This window comes from Tamandua tetradactyla, chromosome 14 (genome assembly GCF_023851605.1).
Source record: "Tamandua tetradactyla isolate mTamTet1 chromosome 14, mTamTet1.pri, whole genome shotgun sequence".
Classification (NCBI taxonomy): Eukaryota; Metazoa; Chordata; class Mammalia; order Pilosa; family Myrmecophagidae; genus Tamandua; species Tamandua tetradactyla.
Genome location: NC_135340.1, coordinates 53,965,218 through 53,991,843, shown reverse-complemented (window position 1 = coordinate 53,991,843; position 26,626 = coordinate 53,965,218). Strand labels below are relative to the sequence as shown.

At 38.7% G+C, this 26,626-nt stretch overlaps 1 protein-coding gene, 1 long non-coding RNA gene and 1 pseudogene across 4 annotated transcripts in view; 1 reads left to right on the top strand and 2 right to left on the bottom strand.

The window, feature by feature from the left end:
* RAD51 (RAD51 recombinase) overlaps window positions 1-10,972 on the bottom strand; it is a 60,653-nt gene extending 49,681 nt beyond the window's left edge. The window contains exons 1-3 of one of the 3 annotated variants that reach the window (XM_077127469.1): window positions 10,705-10,972; window positions 7,486-7,592; window positions 4,768-4,905 (exon numbers count right to left, since the gene is read on the bottom strand). In XM_077127469.1, coding sequence (XP_076983584.1) covers window positions 4,768-4,905; window positions 7,486-7,572 — 225 coding nt within the window. In that variant the 5' untranslated portion in view covers window positions 7,573-7,592; window positions 10,705-10,972. The other 2 variants (XM_077127468.1, XM_077127470.1) reach the window with 2 other exon arrangements.
* Window positions 10,364-11,382, top strand: LOC143655923 (uncharacterized). The gene is made up of 3 exons (XR_013162343.1): window positions 10,364-10,890; window positions 10,971-11,029; window positions 11,189-11,382. It is a non-coding gene; the product is annotated as an uncharacterized LOC143655923 (long non-coding RNA).
* A 3,436-nt stretch (window positions 11,383-14,818) lies between these two features.
* Window positions 14,819-26,103, bottom strand: LOC143655449 (Y-box-binding protein 1 pseudogene; annotated as a pseudogene).
* Between the last annotated feature and the right edge of the window lie 523 nt (window positions 26,104-26,626).

The window sequence follows — 26,626 nt, the reverse complement described above, 5'->3', positions numbered from 1 at the left end:
AACAGGGCCACTGCGTAGCCCTTGGAAAGGGTGGGACTGCCGCTTTCTAAAGCCCTGAGGATGAAAGACTCTCCCTTTCATCCAGCACCAGGATTTAATTTTGTCAAACTTTCTGCCATTTCAAAACAAGAATCATCCTCCTTCCAATCTTTAGAGTCCTTCCAATCTTTAGAATCCATATTTCTATCAACAGTCTTTTCAAAGCAATCTAGGATTTATCAAGCTCCTCACAATTCCTCCAGAATCCTCTCCTTATCCAGTTAAAAAGCTGTTCCAACATGTTTGGTACTTGCAAAAGCAGCAGCACCCCATGCCTGGTAAAAAGTATGTTTTAATTTGCTAATGCTGCCAGAATGCAGTACACCAGAAATGGACTGGCTTTTATAAAGGGGATTTATTTAGTTACAATTTGCAGTTATTTGGAGGAAAGGCAGACTTTCATGTGAGTTCCTCTGTCACATGAGAAGACACATGGCAACGTCTGCCGGCCATCTCTCCTGGGTTTCTGGCTTTCCCCAGAGTGATTCCTTTCAGCACGTCTAAATGTCTGGGTCTGAGCTCTTCAGATCTCCTCTGACCTCTCTTTTAAGCCTCCAGCTTATTAAATTAAACATTACTCACTGCAGAAGGAGCTCACTTTAGCTGACAGCAGATATAATCAGCTATAGATGAATTTCACACGCTACTGATTTAAGCCCACAGCAAGAGAACTGGGTACCATCAGCTGGCCAAATTGACACCTGAACCTAACTACTAAAGCTACTCTTTAAAAGACAGAAAAGAACAAGTGTAGGAGAAGATGTGGAGAAATAGGAACACTCATTCATCACTGGTAGGAATGTAAAATAGTTCAGTGCTATGGAAGACAATTTGATGGTTCCTCAAATGATTAAGTATAGAATTACTATATGACCCAACAATCCTATTTCTAGATATACACCCAAAAGAACTGAAAGCAGAGACTTCAACAGATATTTGCACACTGATGTTCATGGTGGCATTACTCAGAACTGCCACATGCCCATCAGCCAATGAATGAACAAATGTGATATATACATATACACATTAGAATATTACAGTTATCCCTTCAATATCATGGGGGTTAGGGGCACGGCCCTCCTGTGATCTGGAAAATCCACGTAACATTTTTCGGCAATCCTCTGTATGAGAATTTTTTCTTTTTCTTTTATGGGGCATTTACAGTAACATTGTAAAATTTTGGTGAAGTATTTGGTCATAGGCTATAGTAGGTTGACATTAAGTAAAACTGCAGTATGAAAAAGAAAGTTAAAAATACAAAATATGCATGAAGAGATGCTCAATGTCCCTGGCCATTAGAGAAATGCAAATCAAAACCACTAGATATCATCTCACACCCACCAGAATGGCCATTATCAACAAAACAGAAAATGACAAGTGCTGGAGAGGATGCGGAGAAAGAGGCACACTTATCCACTGTTGGTGGGAATGTCAAATGGTGCAACCACTGTGGAAGGCAGTTTGGCGGTTCCTCAAAAAGCTGAATATAGAATTGCCATACGACCCAGCAATACCATTGCTGGGTATCTACTCAAAGGACTTGAGGGCAAAGACACAAACGGACATTTGCACACCAATGTTTATAGCAGCGTTATTTACAATTGCAAAGAGATGGAAACAGCCAAAATCTCCATCAACAGAAGAATGGCTAAACAAACTGTGGTATATATATATACGATGGAATATTATGCAGCTTTAAGACAGGATAAACTTATGAAGCATGTAATAACATGGATGGACCTAGAGAACATTATGCTGAGTGAGTCTAGCCAAAAACTAAAGGACGAATACTGTATGGTCCCACTGATGTGAACGGACATTCGAGAATAAACTTGGAATATGTCATTGGTAACAGAGTCCAGCAGGAGTTAGAAACAGGGTAAGATAATGGGTAATTGGAGCTGAAGGGATACAGACTGTGCAACAGGACTAGATACAAAAACTCAAAAATGGACAGCACAATAATACCTAATTGTAAAGTAATCATGTTAAAACACTGAATGAAGCTGCATCTGAGCTATAGGTTTAGTTAATTTGTTTGTTTGTTTTTGTTTGTTCGTTTTTGGTTGTTTTTGTTTGTTTGTTTGTTTTTTACTATTATTATTACTTTTATTTCTTTTCTCTATATTAACATTCTATATCTTTGGTGTGTCACTAGTTCTTCTAAACCGATGCAAATGTACTAAGAAACAATGATCACGCATCTATGCGATGATGTTAAGAATTACTGATTGCATATGTAGAATGGTATGATTTCTAAATGTTGGGTTAATTTCTTTTTTTTTTTTCCGTTAATTAATAAAAAAAAATTATAATAAACATAACACTTCAAAGTGCAAAAAAAAAAAAAAATGAACAGCACAATAATACCTAAGTGTAAAGTAATCATGTTAAAACACTGAATGAAGCTGCATCTGAGCTATAGGTTTTTTTTGTTTTGTTTTGACCATTATTATTACTTTTATTTTTCTCTATATTAACATTCTATATCTTTTTCTGTTGTGTTGCTAGTTCCTCTAAACCGATGCAAATGTACTAAGAAACAATGATCATGCATCTATGTGATGATGTTAAGAATTACTGATTGCATATGTAGAATGGTATGATTTCTAAATGTTGGGTTAATTTCTTTTTTTTCCGTTAATTAAAAAAAAATACAAAATATGAAAATTTTAAAAAAATGAAACAAATTTGATGAGAATAATAGTGAATATACTCCATATATAACAAAAGACATTAAAAAAATTAACCTTTGAAATTCCCTCCTGGCAGTCACTATTAGACAACGTATTTTTAAACCTCTGGCACAAAACATTGATGGAACCAGTCAAGGAGAAGTGCTTTGGTTGTCCATGCTTTCTTTTTGACCATCTATCATAAATGCAATTGACACCACTCAACTGTATATTTGATAGTGGTTGAAATGGGAAATATTATGTTGTATAACTGTTAACACAATAATAATAATTTAAAAAGCTAATAACAATTACATTAAACTTTGAGAATGTGGAAAAGGCCACAGAAGAAATGTGGCATTTATTGAATGAATTATTGCATTCATGTCTTTCTCTCTCAACCATTCTGATTTACATTCTGGAAATGGACTATATTTTCTTTAATATGGTTTCTTTTTTCCACTGTGACAATAAATATTCTTGCTAGAAGTCTCAATTCCAAAGACTAGGGGAATGGGGGGAATATCTAGTGACTGAAAAAATCATCTTTAACATTCTAAAGCAAGTAACACAATCGTAATCTTTATCTATCACTAACTCACAATAAAAGTTACCAAAATCAAAGAGGGTAGTAAAATAAAAGGACACATATTTTGCATCATTTTGGACATCTCAATTATTAAAGGTTTGTATTTATGTCTTAACAGAGGTAGAGCACTGATTTGATTTCCAAAATTAAGGTCTGACAAGGCATAAATGAAGACTCTGTGAGCATTTGTTCAGTCACAAAACTGATGCTCAGAAAGAAATAAAATAGACTTTAGGGACCACTACTGGTTCAGTCAATATTACAATCTTTTATTGAAGTGACATGTGAAAGAGTTTCAAAGCAAAAGTGTTTTATAAGGGATTAAGTTACTACCTCATAATGACTTAAACCAGTAAAATCTTTTTGTTTTTTTTCATGGGCAGGCACTGGGAATTGAACCCAGGTCTCAGAAACGGCAGGCAAGAACTTTGCCACTGCACCACCACTGCCCGCCCCCCCCCAAGTAAAATCATTTTTATGTCATTTAGTAAGGGGAAAAAACTAATAAGCACATGTTTTGAAATCACATTGCCTAGTCATTATTAAAGAATCTTAACTGTGATAAGTTAACTGATGGATTATACACACTAAGTGCTTAATTAATATTCAAGCAATAAAAATTGCTTTGCTATGTGAAATACGTTTTCACTATGGAAGATGTAAAATTTCAAAAAAAATTTAGGTAAAAAATAAAAATTGCTCACATTCCCACAATCAGAAATAAGTATTAATATCTTAGTGTATTTATCCCTAGTTTAATACTCTATACATACATACATAATAATATACATATGAACATATGTATTTTTTTTAATTGGAGAAGTTGTAGGTTACAGAAAAATCATGCAGAAAATACAGAGTTCCAAATATTCTCCCTATTATTAACATCATGCATTAGTGTGGTACATTTGTTATAATCGATTTAAGATTATTATTATAATTGTAATATTAACTATAGCCCATGATTTACATTAGGGTTCACTGTATTGTACAGCCCTATGGTTTGTTTGTTTGAAATTTTTATTCTAGTAACAAACATCCAACCTAAAACTTCCCCTTTCAACCACAAGCCACAAATAAATATATTTTTAAGCTGTTTTCTTATATCAGCATCTTCCTATGTACGCAAATTATTATTCTAAACTGTTTATAGTGGTTGAATAAATATATTTCTCAGGTATGAGATCATAATATCTAGAAAGATAACGTTTACAACACTCAGTTCTCATGGGAATGTAAAAATGTGACAGTATGTCTTATTTCATGATACTACAATTCTCCAGAGAAAATGTAAATTAATGCAAGGAGGCACATACAAGGTAAAAAACTGGTCATTAGAGTCATCTCTGGAAAGGGGAACAGGATGACAGAACAAAGGTTGAAGGGAAGAAGACTAAATTTTACTATATACCCTTCTGTACTAGTTTCTTTAATGCCTTCCTAAATAATATGAGCTGTACTTACCAGAATTTTATCAGCTTTAGCTTCGCTAATCCCCTTAATATTTATTAGCTCCTTCTTTGGTGCATAAGCAACAGCCTCAACAGTATGGAATCCAGCTTCTTCCAATTTCTTCACATCATTGGCATTTATACCACATTGCTGCAAGGGAAGAAAATATATAAATTTTTTTAAAATTTTTATTGATACAACATACAAGCACATACATTCTTAACACACAACATTCCATGCATGGTGTAAAATCAGTGGCTCACAATCACATAGTTGTATATTCATCACCATGATTATTTTTTAGACCATTTGCATCACTCCAGAAAAAGAAATAAAAAGAAAAAAATCATACATACCATACCCCTTGTGCTGGTTTGAAAGGATATATGCCCCCTAAGAAAAGCCATGTTTTAATATAAATCCCATTTCATAAAGGTAGAATAATCTCTATCCAATACTGTATGTTTGAAACTGTAATGAGATCATCTCCCTGGATGATGTGATTTAGTCAAGAGTGGTTGTTAAATTGGATTAGGTGATGACATGTCTCCACCCATTTGGGTGGGTCTTGATTGGTTTATTGGAGTCCTATAAAAGAGGAAATATTTTGGAGAATGAGAGATTCAGAGAGAACAGCACCACGAAGCAGAGTCCACCAGCCAGCGACCCTTGGAGATGAAGAAGGAAAACGCCTCCCGGGGAGCTTTGTGAAACAGAAGCCAGGAGACAAAGCTAGCAGAAGACACCGTGTTTGCCATGTGCCCTTCCAGCCAAAAGAGAAGCCTTGACTGTGTTCGCCATGTGCCTTCTCACTTGAGAGAGAAACCCTGAACTCCATCGGCCTTCCTGAACCAAGGTATCTTTCCGTGGATGGATGTCTTAGATTGGACATTTCTATAGACTTATTGTAATTGGGACATTTTCTCGGCCTTTGAACTGTAAACTAGCAACTCATTAAATTCCCCTTGTTAAAAGCCATTCTGGTTCTGGTATATTGCATTCCAGCAGCTAGCAAACTAGAACACCCCCTATCCTTTCCTCTCACTGACCACTAGTATTTCCATCTATCCAACACATATATTTTTAAATTTTAACATTTGTTCGCCCTATTATTTATTTTTAATCCATATGTCTTACTCATCTGTCCGTACCATAGATAAAAGGAGCATCGGACACAAGGTAGAAAACTATAATTTAAGCTTCAGTTTTTTCCTCTGTCATATAAGAATAATATTTATTCCACCTAATTCACAGTTGTTTTGAAGAACTGCAATATTATTTGCAAAAGCCTTGAAAAGTGTGCCCTACTTATGAGATATGCAGTAACTATAAACCTTTTCATTATCAAAGCCAGTATTTTTAAACTACTACAAAGTCATGTACATTAAAATGGACTCATCATATAATGGGATTAAACCTGTAATTTGCAAGTACCAGGAATAAACCACTAACTCCCAACTTTTTATGACTGTGACTAAACAAGCCTTGAGACCCTGGTCAAGGTCAATTTAAAGGTCACTTTAAACCAGTGCTTCCCAATCTCTCCACATTAATAGAAAATGACAGTTTACACTATGTTGGATAAACAGATAAGGCTGCTCCAGAATGGAGGGTATCACTATCTTTACACTTAATAACCTCTTTGTAGCACAATGACTAGGATGTTCTGTTGTAAAGATTGAAGACGACTACTTTTGGTCAGGGGCCCTATCCCACTTTTCAAAACAAACAACCCAAGAACACCATTCTCTCCCTATACCCAACAGCTTTGGTATTATTAGACACTAAAACCATGACTTCTGGGGAAAGAATGAGTTAGTGAGGGGATATATATGTATCTGGGAGCAGGAAGGGCTTGGGAGAGGGGAGAAAATAGTATCTGCCTATAGAAACCAACCATGTTTGCTATTCCAGCAGGGACTATTTTAGCAATAAGGAATACACATACCTGGGTATAAGGATGTTCATGGCACCAAAAGTCATGACTATTAACCAAAAATGCAGACCCCTACCCCCACAAAAAAAAACCATCTCTGATGTTTTACCACATTTACCCATTTACTTAACTTCTGGGGTCTTGAAGCTTAGCTGGGATAAGGGAAACATGCATAATAAAGCAATCAGAATCAAAACTTTCTCTCCTTTCTCCCCAACTTCTTTAGTACAAGTTAGCTGCACTAATACTGTACCACTGTACAATGGACAAAAACAGCACAGGACCCCAGCTCTGGCGCTTAATGCTTTTGGGCAGTCTTGCATTGGAGCTTGGCTCTTTTCCCTTTATATCCCCAAGTCCTTCTTTCTGCCTGTGACAGCTGCCTTGCTAGTAACTCCAGCACAAATCTCAGTGATATAGAGAAGTTGCTCCTTTCTCCCTGCATGGCTGCGCACAAGCCACTGGAATTCTCTGGACAGCACGTATATACTTAAGTGCAAACGGCACAGAGACTCTACCAGGGGATTCTAAAGCTTTTTAGCATCTGACAGCCCAACTCTGAGAAAGAAAAATGATAACGTAGGAGAATTATAGACAAAAGAGCCCTGGCCAGACATGTTTAGCTCCTATATTAACCCTTCCCACAAAATCCTTGAAAACTCTCACGAAAATTCTCATTTGAGTTTTGATCTTGGATGGAAATGAATGATTTATGTAAAGGCTGTTATTTCTCCCAGCAGGTAGAAGAATCTTGTTTAACATTATAATCCAAAACTTAACAACTTAGCATTTACCTCTAATCGTGAAATAGGTTGTGGGCCAAAGCTTTCTTCTTCCACTGAAGTATCTGCATTTGCTTCAAGCTGCATCTGCATAGCCATTACTCGGGGTGTTCAATACTGAAAAATACAGATGGCCATCAAAAATATTAGAGAAACACTGTGGCTTAAGTATGGAGTTGCAAATTCAGTTTTACAATAAATCTCTGAAAAATTACTTGTTAGGCGTTTAGTCTAATCACTGACCTAACCATGGCAGGAAAAAGAACAAACCTTTCACCAGCATTCCCCTCTATTTAGATAGAGTTGTAACATAAAAGCTTCAGGAAGAGCCAGGATCACTTGGCTTCTTAAAGATGCACAGCTTCACTAGATTAACTATTCCCCTCTATATCCCTATCTTAAATTTCTTATATTATCTTTATACTCCTTGAGGGTAGGAGCAAAGTCTTATTTATTTTTATACACTTCATGATACATTATGCTAAGTGTTTGATAAATGTTTGTTAGAAGAATCCGGACATTCCAGTACTCTACTTTAAAAAAAACAACTCTCAACCTAGGAAAGGTTTAACAGCTTTCGTTCCCTTGTTTCCTTCTAGCAAGAGGAATTCTGGGGGTTGGCGGGGTGGAGCAAGGGAGGAAGGGAAGAAGGGAGGCAGGAGTGAAATGAAGATACAGAATGGCTGCCCATAAGCCTCCGTTCCTGAAAGGGAAACTTAAGCAAAGATCATAGCTTAATCACACACTTGTTGCTGTCAATAGGAGAGTGTGAAACTCAAGGATCACCATTTTATTCAATTACAGAACTTTAGACACCTCAGTGAATGAGAAAATGAAAAACATGCAAGTGACCCATTCAGTGTAAACCCTTCCATTTAGCCTAAGGCCTATAGAATTATGATTGCTCGCCTTGGAAAGAAGTAGTTTCAAATTGTAAAAATGAACGAGTCTTGATGTCCACAAGAATACGTCATCTTAAATAACATCAAAAGAGTCTGGACAAAGGGAGTGCACAGGTAGTTCAGTGGTAGAATTCCTACCAGCCATGTAATAGACCGGGGTTTGATTCCTGGCCCATGTACTTCCCAAAACAAGCAAACAAACAAATATTCAACAAATGGTGCTGCAATAACGGGATACTCACATGGAAAAAAGAATGAAATGTGACCCAGCCATACAGCACACAAAAAAAAAAGTTTTGGACAAATGTAATCTAAAAGATAAGAGATACATAAACAATGAACAAACATAAAAGATACAAAATTTCCATTCCTGGAGACTTGAGAAAAGATAAGATGACCATTTGTGTCCATTGGTTTGGGGATGGATCTCTTCCATGGCGATTTAGCATACTGTGAGTTTAGAATAATTCAATTTATCCAAATCATCTGGATGCAATTTAAATTCAAATACCTTTCTTTGTAATTTATGAAAACAATGGCACTGCAGATTAATGATGAAAGGATGGTCTTTTCAGTAAATAGAGATGGAATGATAAAATGAACTTTGCTAAAATATCACACATTATAGAAAAATATTAATTTCCAATTTAGATGGTAAATCTAAATGTAAAAGGTAAAGCAAAACTTTTAATATAGGAGACTATGTTCTTGCCCTTGGGGTAGAAAGGATTGCTTATACTGTATACAAAATGCAACAATCATAAAACAATGGAAAAGATAAAAATTGGACATAATATTCAGAACTTCTATTCACCAAAAGACAGTATTAAGAGAATATACTCAGGGGGGAAATTCTGCCACATATATAATCAATGGCTGACAAACAGAATAGACAAAGAACTCTTTCAAATCAATTAAGAAAAAGACAGACAACGCAAAGAAAAATGAGTAAGATTTAAACAAGCACTTCACAAGAGAAAATATCCAGATGGCCAACAAATATATGAACCGATGCCCAACCTCATTAATAATCAGGGAAATTTAAATTAAAACCACAATGAGACAATACTACATACCCACTAGAATAGCTAAAATTAAAATGACCGACAATATCAAGTGCTGGCAAGTTGAGTGACTCCTACAGGGCTGTGTGCATGTATACTATTTTGACCATTTTGGAAAACTAGCATTAAATGTGAAAGTTCAAAACAGACAAATACTTTGACTCAGGAATTGCACCATTCTGTGTATTAACCACCTGAAAAGCATGCACATGCACACCAAAATATATATAGGAATGTTCACAGCAGCCTTTCTCATAAAATCCAAAAACTGAAACTAAGAAGAATAGAATGGATATGGAATACTATTCTTTATGAATCTACAGACATAATGTTTCATGAAGTCAGTCACAAGATAATCCATAAAGTATTATTTCATTTACACAATATTCAAATACAGACAAAATTAATCAATGGTATTATAAGTCAGTGGTTACCTCTGAGGAAAAGAGGGGCAAGTATTGGAAAAGGTTGTGCAAGGAAGGCTTCTGGGGTGCTGACAGCGTTTTATTTCTCGACCTGAGTGGTGATTACACAAGTATATTTATTTTGAATACACAAATGCATACAGTCGTGATGTGTGCATTTTTCCCTCTACATACATTACACTATACTTGGTAAATTTAAGGGGGGAAAACTCACTTCCCAGCATTCCCAGGCCACCACGTGACCAGCCTTCCACATTAGATTATGAAAATATTTCTTGGCAAATGAAGATTGGCACTTTGTAAGCAAAACACGGTGTGGCGTCAAGAGAAATGACCAGGAATCCGGAAATCATGGCTGTGGCATTAAAAAGTTGTGACTTTAACTAAGTCACTACACCTCCTTAGGTCTCGACTTCCTCGCCCACAGAACGGGTGTTAGGCTTGAAGGTGTCTAAGGTTCCTCCCAGTTCCGGTTGTCTTCACAACGAGCTCTGAAAGGCGGTTGGGCCTGGAACCCGCCCCTGCTCCGCCATCTCCAGTTTCTCAGCACAGAGGATAAGCGGCGGGAGAGCAAAGGCCCAGGTCCCATTCCGGCCAACGCGGGGACGAGCCGCGGAAAGGGGCCGGATCTGCGCCTCCACACTCACCTCTGCCTGCAGCGCCCCTCGCTCGCCAGCCGCGCGCTCTGACCTCTGTCCGCTGGCCCTGCGCGGGCCCGACCCCGGCCAGCTCCGGCCTCCTCGCTAGTGCCCCGCTTCCTTACTCCCCTGCCCAGGCTGTCTGCGCACAATCCAAGCGAGGCTCAGCTCCCAACTACGCTTGCCGGAGCGCGCCTCAGCTTTCCTCAGGCCTGGGTCTGGGCCTCAGCTCGCACTCTGCTCGGCGGCTTTCGGAAATCCCGCCAAACCCTCTCGGGCAGGGTCACGCCTGCGTCAGCGTAACGTGTCCCCGCCCTTCTCCAATCCCCCCGGAGCCGCTTTGGACACTGCATGCGAGCCCGAGGGATGGGTCCAGAGAACCAGCATGGTATTATAGGCTTGCTCCCTTTGTTTTACTCTAAGGATTATTTAAAATTTTCTGAACTGCTGTTCTCGTCTCTCTCCCAGATCGAGGACTACAACTCCCAAGAGGTAGTGGGGTCACCCGGAACTATATCTCCCAGCAGGTACCGCGGTTGCCGCAGCCCCCACCCTCGTCCCTGTGGTGGATAATCTGGTTCAGGGGACGGTTTTTTTTTACTTTGTTTCTGCGGTGTCTGAACCTGGGCTTTTGGCATTTCGCCAGACCTGAGTCAGTCAATTTCCCAGAGCAAGTTGTTTTCCAGGTCCCTGGAAGTGGTGAAACTGGAGAAACCATAGGAGATGAATGAAACTAGGAAATTGAGCTGAGAGCTAGCTCTCCAGAAGTGGAGAAAGAAATAGAAATACTGCAGGCTATCTCGGAGACACTGGTAGTTCGGTTCTGTACAACCGCCATAAAGCAAATATCACAATAAAGCAAATATTGCAATAAAGTGAACCACACAAAGTTTTTGGTTTCCCAGTGTATATAAAAGGTATTTACATTATACTGTAGTCTATTAAATGAACAATAGCATTGTGTTTAAAAAAAAATTGTACATACCTTAATCTTAAAATGTTTTAAATTTTTATTAAAATTTAATAAATTTTAGAAGAAATAAAAAGGTTTTATTTCTGAAAACTGCTAATCATCTGCGCTTCCAGGAGGTTGTAATGTTTTTGCTGGTGAAGCTTCTCACTTGGATATTGGTGGCGGCTGTCTGATCAGGGTGGTGATTGCTCAAGGTTGGGGGTGACTGTGACAATTTCTTAACATAAGACAACAATAAAGTTGCTACATCCATTGACTCTTCCTTTCGTATCTCTCTATAGCATACAATTCTGTTTGATAGCATTTTGACCGCAATAGAGCTTCTTTCAGAATTGGACTCACTCTTTTCAAAAGCTGCTGCTGCATTATTAACTAGTTTAATGTAATATTCTTGTCATTTCAACACTATTTAACAGCATCTTCACCAAGAGGAGATTCCATTCTCAAAAACTCTTTGCTCATCCATACTAAACAAGCCTCATCCGTTTAAATTTAATCATGAGATTGCAACAATTCTGTCCCATCTTCAAGCTCCACTTCTAATTCTAGTTCTCTTGCTTTTTCAACCACATCTACAGTGACTTCCTCCACTGAAGTCTGGAAACCCTAAAAGTTGTCCATGAGGGTTGGAATCACCTACCAAACTCCTGTTAAGGTTGATATTTTGACATCCTTCCATGAGTTATGAGTGTTCTTAATGGCATCTTCGATGCTGAATACATTCCAGAAGGTTTTCAATTGACTTCATCCAGATCCATCAAAGAAATCCCTCTCTATACCAGCTATAGCTTTACGAAATGTATTTCTTAAATAACAAAACTAGAAAGTAAAAATTACTCCCTGATCCATGCTTTGCAGAATGGATGTTGTATTAGCAGGCATTAAAACATTAATCTCACTCTACATCTCCATCAGGGCTCCTGACCAGGTGTGTTGCCAATGAGCAGTCATATTTTGAAAGGAATCTTTTTTTCTGAGCAGTAGGTGTCAACAGTGGGGTTAAAATATTCAGGGTGGGTCACGGTGGCTCAGCAGGTAAGAATGCTTGCCTGCCATGCCTGAGGACCTGGGTTCGATTCCCGGTGCCTGCCCATGTAAAAAATAATAATAATAATGGTGTCATACTAATAAAATAAAAAAGTTCACAATATAATTACTGTATCAAGATATACTAAAAAAATATATATATATATTCAGTAAACCATGTTGTAAACAGATAGGCTGTCATCCAGGCTTTGTTGTTTCATTTAGAAACCACAGGCAGAGTAAATTTAGCATAACTTTTAAGGGTCAGTATTTTCAGATTGATAAATGAGCGACAGCTTCAACTTAAAGTCACCAGCTGCATTAGCCCCTAACAAGAGAGTCTGTTTGTCCTTTCAAGCTGTGAAGCCAGGTATTGATTTCTCCTCTCTAGCTATGAAAGTCCTAGATGGCATATTCGTTCAATAGAAGGCTGTTTCACCTGCATTGAAAATCTGTTTTTTTGTGTAGCCCCTTTTATCAATAATCTTAGCTATATCTTCTGGATAACTTGCTGCAGCTTCTACATCAGGACTTGCTGCTCCACCCTGTATTATTATGTTACTCAGACAGCTTCTTTACTTAAACCTCATGAACCAAACTCTATCTTCAAACTTTTCTACTGTAGTTTCTTCAACTCTCTCAAGCCTTCAGAGACTTGAACAGAGTTAGGGCCTTGCTCTGGAGTATGTTTTGGCTTAAGGGGATGTTGTGGCTGGTTTGAACTTCTATCCAGATCACTAGAACTTTCTCCGTATTAGTAATAAGACTGTTTTATTTTCTTATCTTTGATGTGTTCCTGGCAGTAGCACTTTTAATATCCTTCAAGAATTTTCCTTTGCATTCATAATTTGGCTAACTGGTGCAAGGGGTCTAGAGCTTTCAGCCTGTCTTAGCTTCTTCGTTAAGCTTAATCATTTCTAGCTTTTGATTTAAAGAAAGAGACATGCAACTAACTCTCCCTCTCACCTGACCACTTAGAGGGCAGTGTAGGTTCGATTGTTGGGTCTAGATTTTGGATGACTTTTGCCTTCATCTGCAACGATCTATATATGTCTGTTAGGTCTAATTCATTTATCACATTGTTTAGGTTCTCTATTTCCTTATGATTCTCTGTCTGGTTTTTCTTCTATAGAGGAGAGTGGTGTATTGATGTTTCCCACTATTGTTATTGAAAGGTCTTTTGCTCCCTTTAGTTTCGCCAGTATTTGACTCATGTACTTTGGAGCTCCTTTATTGGGTGCATAAGCATTTATGATTGTTATTTCTTCTTGGTGAATTAATTCTCTGCTTTATTAATATGTAGTGTCCTTTCTTGTCTCTTATGATATCTTTGCATTTAAAGTCTATTTTTTCTGATATTACTATAGCTACCCCTGCTTTCTTTTGGTTACAGCTTGCATGAAATATCTTTTCCATCCTTTCACTTGGCATCTATTTGTATCTTTGGGTCTAAGATGAATATCTTATAAACAGCATATAGATGGATCATATTTTTAAATCCATTCTGCCTATCTGTATCTTTTAATTGATGAGTTTAGTCCGTTGACGTTGAAAGTTATTACTGTAAAAGCAGTTCTTAAATCTTCCATCTTCTCCTTTGGTTTTTATTTGTCAGATCTATATATTTTTCCTCTCTCTGTTTTTATCCTTTAAGTTACCCTTAGTAGTACTCTTCAGTTCTGTGCCCTTCTCCAGACCTCCTTCTCCTATCTTTGTTTTTCAGCTGACAGTACTCCTTTTAGTATTTTTGCAGGGCCGATTTCTTATTAGCAAATTCTCTTAGCATTTATCTGTCTGTGAAAATTTTAGTCTCTCTCTCACTATTTTTAATTGTTATTTAAGGCCTTTATTAACAGATACTTGCAATTTGTTGACTTTTTTGAAAAAATTAAGTTATAAACTTTTATTACAAATTAAATTAAATTAAATTGGATCTTCTTCTCACCTAAATTTACATATTCTCTCTATGTGGTCTTCTAGGGTTTTATGGCTGTTTTTCTTCTTCACCACTGTATTGTCAGTGCATAATTCAGGGCCTAACTTAGTAAACAATAAGGAAGTATTTGATGTATTAATGAATAATTGTTTCCTTACATCCCATCACCCAACCCAGTTCATAGTTAATGTGCCATTAAAAAAAAAAAACCCTATGCTGCATAGATAATGCAGGTAGTTCTAGTTATCTGGTCGACTGGCAAAAATCAAGCACTTAAGGTCTTCAGCTCCAATCCTTTGTTCATTTCTTATTGCTGGAATTTCATATTCACTTCTTGTTGTATGACTGAAGCAGATGATGATAGAGATGGTAAGCTAGCATTTACTCAGATCCACCCTGCTCAGCCTTGGGAGCAGAAGAATCCTCAGTTGGTAGATTGGCTACTTTTGTCTCTTTGCCATCTAGTGGTTTAGGATTTTCTGAGTGCTGCATCAGTAACTGAAGTTACCACGGTGCCAATGTTGAGGTGGCTGCTGACCTTGGGTCTCATTTCCTTGATTTTCTTTACCATTTTCATTGCTGTCCTCTCCAGGCTGTTTTTGGCAAGGAGGGCCCCTGCGGAATCCTGGTCTGTAACCCAGATACATATTCTGCCTCACTGGTCTACATTGTTCTCCTGCACCCTGGTTGTCAGTACCCTCCATCACTTCTCCTTGCACAGGAGGGTTGAAAACTGTGGATGACACCCACAGGGTCTCTGCATGTAGTAAGGTGGGAATTGTCGCCTACAGTAGGGCCAGTGTTGTTGGCCCTGGCCTTTGGGAGCACTCCCTGATCCCTCGTTATTTTCCCCATTCTCACTATTCTGGTAATTTTGCTGGTAAATTGCATGGAGGGCCCCTACAACATGGAAAATGTGTATAATGGTTACAGTCTGCTGCATATTTACTGTCTTGCTCTGGAACTCCACCAGGACCTGTGATGTTTGCTACCCCTGCCCCCTTTTCTCCTTCATCAACATCAAACTCCACAGTCTGTCTCTTACGCTGTGAAGGTACTTCTTCTTATGGCAGTCTGGTGTACAAGCACATCTTCCTTAGTATCATTCCTGTTGATGAAAGCATATCCATTTCTTGCATCAAACCATTCTGCTGTTCCCAAAACTTTCCAGGCAATGATCTTGTCCCTGTAGGCAGGTGCCGCCAATGTGAGGCCGCTTGGGATGCTGCTTCCTGTGCCACTGCCTGTGGCACTGAGCTTGGTGTCAACAGCACTGAGGGCGGGGGTGGTCGCAGCTGGGGTCTCATGGTTGCGGCGTTGGTGAGGAGGGCCGGCTGTGGCAGCTCTGGCTCCTCTGGGGCAAGATGGTAACTAGGCCAGCAGTGGTGGGGGCTCCGCTGCGCAGGGCTCTCTTCTCCCTCACTTTTGAAGGACAACTTTGATGGATAAAGAATACTTCACTGGAAATTTTTCTCTTTCAGAATCTTGAATGTATCATACCACTGCCTTCTTGCCTCCACGGTGCCTGTCAAATAGTCCAAACTGAGCTTTATGTGGCTTCCCTTGTATGCAGTGAATCACTTTTCTCTTGCTGCTTTTGGGACTTTCTGCTTCTTTTCAGCATCTGACAGTTGATTAGTATGTGTCTCCAAGTGGGCCTATTTGGATTTGGGCTTCTTTGATTAGCATATTTATGTCTTTTATAAGGGTTGGAAAGTTTTCTCTAATTATCTCCTTAAATAATCTTCATAGCCCTTTATTCTTCTCTTCTTCTGGGACACTAGTGATTCTTATATTTCTATGCTTTTTGTTATCCATCATTTTCCTAAGATCCAATTCAAAGATGTCCATCTTTTTCGCCATTTGTTCTTTGTGTGAATTCAGTTGTCCTGTCCTCTGCTTGCTTATTCTTTCTTCTGCCTCTTCAAATCTGATGTTGTGTGTCTCTAGTATATTTTTAAACTTTTTTTATTGTATGGTATAACATATATACAAAGCAAAGAAATAAAAAATGCAATAGTTTTCAAAGCACTCTTCAACAAGTAGTTACAGGACAGATCCCAGAGTTTTTCATGTGCTACCATATGATCCTCTCATATTTTTCCTTCTAGTTGCTCTAAAATATGGGAGGCTAGAGTGCGTAAATATTTTCATCATCATAATTGACTTTTTTTCCTTCTTTTTTTGTGAAAAATAACATATATACAAAAAAGCTATAACTTTCAAAGCACAGCACCGCAGTTAGTTGTAGAACATATTTCAGAGTTTGACATGGGTTACAATTTCACAATTTTAGGTTTTTGGTTCTAGCTGCTCTAAAAACTGGAGACTAAAAGAGATATCAATTTAATGATTCAGCATTCATATTCATTTATTAAATCCTATTTTCTCTATATAACTCCATCATCAACTTTGATCTTTCCATCCCTCTGTTTAAGGGTGTTTGGGCTATGGCAATTCTAAACTTTTCATATTGGAAGGGACTGTCACTAATATGGGATAGGGATATGAAACTGTCTGATGTTCTGGAGAGGCTGGGCTAAATTTCAGGACTTATCTGGACCAGGGACCCATCTGGAGGTTGTAGATTTCTGGAACATTACTCTAGTGCCTGGAACTCTTGTGGAATCTTATATATTGCCCGAGGTGTTCTTTAGGATTGGCTGGAATGGTCCTGGTTGGGGTTGGCAGATTATGATAGGTAGCAAGATCTAACCGAAGCTTGTGGAAGAGCAACCTCCAGAGTAACCTCTCGACTCTATTTGAACTCTCTTTGCCACTGACACTTTATTAATTACACTTTTTTCCCCCATATGGTCAGGATGTAATTGTTGATCCCACGGTGCCAGGTCTAGATTCATCCCTGGGAGTCATCTCCCACATCACCAGGGAGACTTTTACCACTGGATGTCATGTCCCACGTAGAGGGGAGGGCAATGATTTCTACTTGCAGAGTTGGGCTTAGAGAGACTGAGGCCACATCTGAGCAACAAAAGAGGTCCTCCAGAAGTAACTCAGGCATGCCTATAGGTAGTCTAAGCTTCTCTGCTACCTACATAAGCTTCACAATTTAAGTCTCCTGATCAAGGGTATATCCTCAAAATCCAGAAATAATAATCACCATTCCAGACAATGTATCTGCTCTAAAAGCTTACAGTCTAGGCCCCTGTTTTCCTATGAGCATTTTCTAAAGGTGATCATACCATTCTTGTTCTTTTGTTTCTGACTTATTTTCTCTCACCAAATGTCCCACATGTTTATTCACATCATTGCATGCCTCATGGCTTTTTTCCTTTTTGTAGCACCACAATTTTCATTCATAAGTATACACCATCGTTCACCAATCTACTTCTCTGTCAGTGCATCCTTCAGCCATCTGCATTCACTGGGCATCATGTAGAGGGCCCATAGTCTACAGTCCATCTACATTCTAAATTTTAGATAATTTCATTTTTCCCAAAAGAAAGAAAACCAATAAACACACCCTCGCCAAATAGAAAATCTAAACCTCCTCTTATCTCTTGTCCCTCCCCGCATTATTTACCTCTGCTGTTGCTGTGGTAGTGCTGATGTTTCCTTTAGAACATAGCTCTTAGCATGCAGTAACAGTTTTTCTTCTGCACCCTGGTCTTAAACAAGAATCATATCTTTGAAGTAATTCTTGTGAGAGTTCATATTTCTAGTGTTAATGAGTGGAACACGTAGATCTGTACAACCCCTTTCAATCTTGCTCATCTTCAATATGTTAATATTACTTACAGATCTACTAAAGAACCACCTTCACTCCTTTCTATTCCCTTAAGTTGGAGTTCAACCTCATTAGCTAATGGTTCACCCATCCCTAGCTTTTATGTATAAGTCCCCCATATTCTGTATTATAAGCCTCTGATTATACCTTTATGCTGGTCATAAACGTGGAATTATACAGTATCTATCTTTTGTGTCTGGCTAATTTCACTCAGTGTTATGTCCTCAAGGCTCATCCATCTTGTCATGTACTTCAGGACGTCATTTTGTCTTACTGCTGCATAATATTCCATCGTATGCATACACCACATTTTGTTGACCCACTCATCTGTTGTTGGACATTTGATTTGTTTCCATCTTTTGGTGATTGTGAATAATGCTGCTATGAACATCGATGTGTAAATGTCTGTGTTGTTGCTTTCAGATCTTCTGGGTATATACCAAGTAGTGCTACTGCTGGGTCATAAGGCAACTCGATATTTAGTTTCCTAAGGAACCACCAAACAGTCTTCCATAGTGGCTGTACCATTATACATTCCCACCAGCATTGCATAAGTGTCCCAGTTTCTCCACATCTTCTCCAACATTTATAGTTTCCTGTTTGTTTAATATCAGCCATTCTTATAAGTGTAAGGTGGTATCTCATTGTAGTCTTGATCTGCATTTCCCTTATAGCCGATGAAAATGAGCATCTCTTCATGTGCTTTTGAGCCATCTGTATTTGCTCTTCAGAAAAATGCCTATTCAAATCTTTAGACCATTTTATAATTGGATTGTTTGTTCTTTTGTTGTTGAGTTGTATGATGTCTTTGTATATACAGGAAATCAAACCTTTGTCCGATATATGATTTTCAAATATTTTTTCCCATTGAGTTGACTGCCTCTTCCCCTTTTTGACAAAGTTTTTTGAAGTGCAGAAGCATTTGATTTTGAGGCGTTCCCATTTATCTATTTTTTCTTTTGTTGCTTGTGCTTTAAGTGTAAAGTTTAGGAAGCCACTTCCTATTACTCCGTCTTGAAGATGTTTCCCTACATTTTCTTCTAGAAGCTTTATTGTGATAGTTCTTATATTTAGGTGTTTGATCAATATTGAGTTAATTTTTGTGTAGGGTGTAAGATAGGGATCCTCTTTCATTCTTTTGGCTATTGATATCCAGGTCTTCCATGCCCAATTATTGAAAAGACTTTTTTGTCCCAGTTCTGAGAATTTGGGGCCTTGTCAGAAATCAGTTGACTATAGATTTGGTGGTTTATTTCTGCACTCTCGATTTGATTCCATTGGTCAATGCTTCAATCTTTGTGCCAGTACCACACTGTTTGACCACTGTGGCTTTATAATAGATTTTTAAGTCAGGGAGTGTTAATCCTCCCACATCGTTCTTGTTTTTTAGGATGATTTTAGCTAGTCGGGGTCTCTTTCCCTTCCAGATGATTTTGGTAGTTAGGTTTTCCGAATCTTTAAAGTAGGTTGTTGAAATTTTGATTGATACTATGTTGGGCCTGTAGATCAATTCGGGGAGAATTGACTTCTTAACTATCTTTAGCCTTCCTATCCATGAGTAGGGAATGTCTTTCCACCTATTTAGATCTCCTTTGATTTCTTTTAGCAATGTTATATAATTTTCTGTGTACAAGTCCTTTACATCCCTTGTTAGGTTCATTCCTAAGTACTTGATTCTTTTAGTTGTGATTTTAAAAGGGTTTTTTTCCTCAACTGACTCCTCAGCTAGGTCATTCCTTGTGTATAGAAATGTTACTGATTTTTGCACATTTTATATCCCATCACCTTGTAGAATTTGTTTATTAGCTCGAGTAACTTTGCTGTAGACTTCTCAGATCTTCCAAGTATAGTATCATATCATCTGCAAATAATAAAAGTTTACTTCTTCCTTTCCAATTTGTATACCTTTTGTTTCTTTGTCCTTCCTGATTGCTCTAGCTAGAACTTCTAGCACAATGTTGAATAATAGTGGTGACAGTGGGCATCCTTGTCTTGTACCTGATCTTAGGGGGAAAGGTTTCAGTCTTTCTCCCTTGATTACAATGCTGGCTATCAGTTTTTCATATATTTCTTTTATCATATTGAGGTAGTTACCTTTGATTCCTATTTTTTGGAGTGTTTTTATCATAAGAGGATGCTGAATTTTGTTGAATGCTTTTTCAGCGTCAATCGAGATGATCATGTGATTTTTCCTTTTTGTGCTGAATTACATTAATTGATTTTCTTGTGTTGAACCATCCTTGCATTCCTAGTATAAAGTACACTTTGTCATGGTGTATAATTCTTTTAATGTGCTGTTGGGTTCGATTTGCTAATATTTTATTGAGAATTTTCACATCTATGTTCATTAGGAAGATTGGTTTGTGGTTTTCCTTTCTTATAGCATCTTTACCTGGTGTGGGTATTAAAATGATATTAGCCTCATAACATGAGTTAGGTAGAGTTCCTTTTTCCTCAATTTTTTGGAAAAGTTTGAGCAGGATTGGTGTTAGTTCTTTATGGAATATTTGATAAAATTCTCCTCTGAAGCCAGTTGGCCCTGGGCTTTTCTTTGTCAGAAGATTTTTGTTGACTGATTGAATCTCTTTACTTATGATTGGTTTGTTGAGATCTTCTATTTCTTCCCAAGTCAGTGAAGCTTGTTTGTGCGTCTCCAGGAATTTGTCCATTTCATCTAAGTTGTCTAGTTTGTTGGTGTAATTGATCCTTTAATTAGTATATAGTGTCTGTTCTAGTTTGCTAGCTGCTGGAATGCAACACACAGAGACGGATTGGCTTTTAATACCAGGGGATTTATTTTATTAGTTCTTCAGAGGAAAGGCAGCTAACTTTCATCTGAGGTTCTTTCTTATGTGGGAAGGCTCAGTTGTTCATAGTATTCTCTTATGATTTCTTTTATTTCTTCAGGGTCTGTGGTAATGCACCTTTGTTTCTGATTTTGTTTATTTGCATCCTCTCTCTTTTTTTCTTTGTCAGTTTTACTAGTGGCCCATCAATTTTATTGATTTTCTCAAAGAACCAGCTTTTGATTTTATTTATTCTTTCTATTGTTCTCTCATTCATTTATCTCTGCTGTAATCTTTGTTATTTCTCTTTTTCTGTTTGCTTTGGGGTTAGTTTGCTGTTCTTTCTCAAATTCCTCCAGGTGTGCTAAGTCCTCGATTTTTGTTCTTTTTTGTTTTTTAATATGGGCATATAGGGCAATACATTTCTCTCTCAGCACAGCCTTTGTCACATCCCATAAGTTCTGATAAGTTGTATTGTCATTTTCATTCATCTCCAGATAGCTGCTGATTTCTCTAGCAATTTCTTCTTTGACCCACTGGTTGTTAAGAGTGTGTTATTTACTTGCCATATATATGTAAATGTTCTCGTTCTTTGGTGGTTATTGAGATCCAGCTTCATCCTATTGTGATCAGAGAAAGTGCTTTGAATAATTTTAGTGTTTTTACATTTATAAAGACCTGTTTTGTGCCCCAGCATATGATCTATCTTGGAGAACGTTCCATGAACACTAGAGAAGAATGTATATCCTTGTGCTTTGGGGTGAAATGACCTATGTGTGTCTATTAGGCCTAATTCATTTATCAAGTTACTTAACTTCTCTATTCCTTGTTGACCTTCTGTGTGGTTGTTCTATTTATAGAGGGGAGTGGTGTATTGAAGTCTCCTACTATTATTGTTGAAACTTCTATCGCTCCCTTCAGTTTTGCCAATGTCTGTCTTATGTACTTTGGTGCTCCTTGATTGGGAGCATAAACATTTATAATTGTTATATCTTCTTGGTGAATTGATCCTTTAATTAGTATATAGTGTCTGTTCTAGTTTGCTAGCTGCTGGAATGCAACACACAGAGACGGATTGGCTTTTAATACCAGGGGATTTATTTTATTAGTTCTTCAAAGGAAAGGCAGCTAACTTTCATCTGAGGTTCTTTCTTATGTGGGAAGGCTCAGGTTAATCTCTGCTGGCCTTCTCTCCAGACCTCTGGGTTCCAACAGCTTTCCCCAGGGTGTTTTCTTTCCAATCACCAAAGGCCTGGGCTGAGCTGCAAGTGCTGAGATGAGGTATGTTGAGCTGCTTGGACTGGGCTACATTGCTCTCTCTCATTTAAGCGCCAGCCAATTAAGTCAAACATCATTCATTGCAGCAAGCACACCTCCTAGCTGACTGCAGATGTAATCAGCAACAGATGAGGTCCACATACCATTGGCTCATGTCCACAGCAACAGAATTAGGCACGTTCACCTGGCCAAGTTGACAAGTGAATCTAACTACCACAGTGTCCTTCTTTGTCTCTTATGATGTCTTTACATTTAAAGTCTATTTTGTCCAATATTAGTGTAGCTACTCCTGCTTTCTTTTGGTTACAGCTTGCATGGAAAATCTTTTTCCATACTTTCACTTTCAATGTATTTGTATCCTTGTGTCTTAGATGAGTCTCTTATAAGCAGCATATGGTTGGATTACATTTCTTAATCCATTCTGCCAATCTGTATCTTTTAATTAGTAAGTTTAGTCTGTTAACATTCCAAGTTATTACTGAAAAGGTGTTTCTTAATTCCACCAACTTATCTTTTTTATTTTATTTGTCAGATCTATATATTCTTTTCCCTCTTTCTCTTTGTATTATTTAAATTACCCTTAGTGGTGCTTTTCAGTTCTATGCCCTCCCCCAGATCTCCCTCTGCTTTCTTTTCTTTTTCAACCAGCAGAAGTCCTTTTAGTATTTCTTATAGGGCTGGTCTCTTCTTGATAAATTCTCTCAGCATTTGTTTGTCAGTAAAAATTTTAATCTATCCCTCACTTTTGAAAGAGAATTTGGCTGGAATTCTTCCTCTTTCAAGAACTTGAATATATCATGCATACCACTGCTTTCTCACCTCCAGAGTGCAAGTTGAGTAGTCTGAACTCAGTCCTATTTTATTTCCCTTGTATGTGTAGATTGTTTTTCTTTTGCCACTTTGAGGATTTTCTGCTTCCCTTCAACATTTGACAGACTGATTAGTATGTGCCTTGGGGAAGGCCTATTTGGATTTATTCTGTTTGGAGTTCTTTGGGTCTCTTTGACTTGTATATTTATGTCCTTTATGAGGTTTGGGAAGTTTTCCCCCATTATATCCTCAATTACTCTTCTTAGCCCTTTACTCCTCTCTTCTCCTTCTGGGACACCAGTGATTCTTATATTTGTGCACTTTGTTTTGTCTATCATTTCCCTGAGTTCCAATTCAGTTTTTCCATCTTTTTTGCCATTTGCTGTTTTGAGTCTTTAAAGTCAATTATCCTGTCCTCTGTATCATTTTTTCTTTCTCTGTCTCTTCGAATCTGGTGTTGTGTGCCTCTGGTATGTTTTTTATATGGTCGACAGAATCTTTAATCTCTGTGATAGCTGCTATTTTTCTATTTATTCTTTCAAATTCCTCTTGTTCTAGTTTGCTAGCTGCCAGAATGCAACAGACCAGAGATGGATTGACTTTTAATAACAGGGGATTTATTTCATTAGTTCTTCAGAGGAAAGGCAGCTAACTTTCATCTGAGGTTCTTTCTTATGTGGGAAGGCTAAGGGTGATCTCTGCTGGCCTTCTCTCCAGGCCTCTGGGTTCCAGCATCTTTCCCCGGGGTGTTTTCTTTCTGCATCTCCAAAGACCTGGGCTGAGCTGCGAGTGCTGAGATGAGGTATGCTTAGATGCTTGGGCTGTGCTATGTTGAATCTCTCATTTAAGCACCAGCCAATTAAATCAAACATCATTCATTGCAGCAGACACACCTCCTAGCTGACCGCAGATGTAATGTGTAACAGATGAGGTTCATGTATCATTGGCTCATGTCCACAGCAGCATAACTAGGCACCTTCACCTGGCCAAGTTGACAATGGAATCTAACTACCACACCTCTTAATGCCCTTCTATTGTCTTTTTGATCTCCTTTATGTCATTTGCTATCTCACTTATTTTGTTAAATAGAGTTGCATGAACATCTTTGATTAGTTGTTCCAACATCTGTGTCTCCTCTGGTGTTTAAATTTGGTCATTAGGTAGGGCTATATCTGTCTGCATTGTGATATTCTTAGTGATCTTCTGCTGTCTTCGTGGCATGTAAATATCTTGATTGATTTACTTTGGGAGTTGATTTCTTTCAGTAGTTTAAGGCCTTGTGTTTGTGGGATGTTTGTACAGCAAGGAGCAGGGCACGGGGTGGAGCACTCAGAACGATGATTTGTTTCAGGGCATGTATGCATGCATGTTGGGGGATGTCACGCTGATGTTTGTGAACGTGCACGCCCGGTGGCCCAGGAGGATGTAGCTGTGCAGGTGCACCAGTCTGGGGGTGCGTAACCCTGGTGTGCGCTGGCCTAAGACACAGGGCCCTTTGTGCACATGCATAGAGCTGTGGCAGCAGGTTGGAGTTATGCCTTCAGGGACTGGGGACAGATGTGACCCAGCCACGCAGGTTGGCACTTTCTCAGACCTGGGACGTGAGGCTGAGGGCTATTCACATACGAGGTTCTAGGACTGCTGTAAAGTGTGGTTAGAACTGAACAACATGATTGGGGGCCTATGCATATGTGTCGGCCTCAGAGTGTCACAAATGGATGCGCTGAGCATAGGGAGAGCAGGATAAGGCTGTGCGACACTATGGGCAGGGTGGAGGGGGTAGCCTAGGTATAGAGGTTAGTGCCCAAAACCTTCATGTTCTGGCAACAGCCTGCAGGGAACAGGGAGGGGGAGGTAGTGCTCAGTAGGGGTGCAGAAGAGGTGGCTTGGGCTGCACTTGGGGTGTGGGTGTGGGGCAGGTACTTGCACTGGGTGCTGGTGGGGTGGGGGTACTTGGAGCATGGGGAATGGGACCAAGTGATAGGGTTCAGGTGTGTGGGGTATAGGGTGAGTTGCCGGTCATGGGGCTGCACTGGTAAGGGTAGCGTGCCCAAGGAACACGGCCTGACTTACTTCCTAGTCCCACACTCCTGTCTGTGCAGTTCACGCCTCCATGCCAGGTTCCAGCTTTCTGCCTCTCAGTTCCTTGGCCTCTGCAACCAGGGCTGCTACATGTGGTGCCGAAGGCTCTCCCAGGTCAGCTGCACTTCTGAATCACCACCTGGGTCACCCTCCTGCCCTTCTCTAACTTTTCCATGGAGCAGGGCTAATCTTGAGGTATTCTAGTTGGCCATCTTCCCGGAAGTTCTAGTATATTTTAATTTGATCTATAGTATCTTTCATCTCTGTGATATCTGCTATTTTTCTTGTTATTCTTTCAAATCTTCTTTGTGCTCTTCTAGTGTCTTCTTGATTTTCTTTATGTGTTTAGCCATCCCTTGAACTTATTTAGGAGATCTCTATGAACATCTTTGATTAGTTGTTCCAGATTCTGTGTTTCCTCCTATGTTTTAATTTGGCCATTTGGCTGGGCCATATTTTCTTGCATCTTCATGTGCTTTGTGATGTTCTGTTGACTTCAATGCATTTGATTATCTTGATAAGGTTATTTTGAAAGTCGATTTCCCTGAGACATCTAATATCTTGTAGTTGGTTGGGTTTGCATCGAAGGTCTCCTTTTTCACTTGGTTTGTCAATAATTCCCCACCAAACCAAGGCTGAAACTTCATGCAGGAGGTGCTTCTCTAATTAAAGATCTGTTAAAAGCTAGGCAGAAAGGCAGTCTGCAAGACTGCATTTTCCATATCTTCCCATAGGTGCATAGGTAAACCAAGTCTGCTGGCTTCTTGGTTTCCCATGGGAGCTCCCAGCTGCGGAGCTGAGACAGAAGATCTCCAAAACCAGCTGTTGAGGTATGCAGGAGTGCGGAAGTGCACCACTTCTTTGGCTCCTGCTCCTGCCTGTGTGTTGCAGCCCGCCCCAGGTGTACTCACAACTGCGTAAACTTACCTATCTTCCCAGTTGTAATTTCTCTGCTTTTTCATCCAGTTCCTCCCTGTACAATGTAGAAATCCCTCCCTGGTCACTTGTACCGTCCTTTTTTTGTCACTTCTATAGTTGTTCCACTGAGCAGGGGTGACCTCAGCCTACCCTATTCTGCTGCCTTCATCTGCATATTTTTCTATATTGTTTGAATTTTGGGCATGAATTTATTTTGACTGTATGATAATTTAAAATTAGCAACAAAGAGGGGTTGGGTGAGGAATGAAGAGTTAATGCGTAATTTGTACAGAGTTTCTGTTTGGGGTGACAGAAATTTTTGGTAATGGATGGTGTTGGTATAACCAACACCACTAATTTGTATACTTGGATATGATTAAAATGGGAACTTTTTGGTTGCATATATGTTACCGCAATAAAAAATTAAATCACAACAAAAAAGATAAAATGCCTAGGAATAAACTTAAGAAAAGTGCATGAACTATATAATGGAAAGTTTAAGTTGTTAAAGAAGGACACAATGTGGAAAAGCATACAACGTACTTGTATTGTGAGACTCAGCAACCT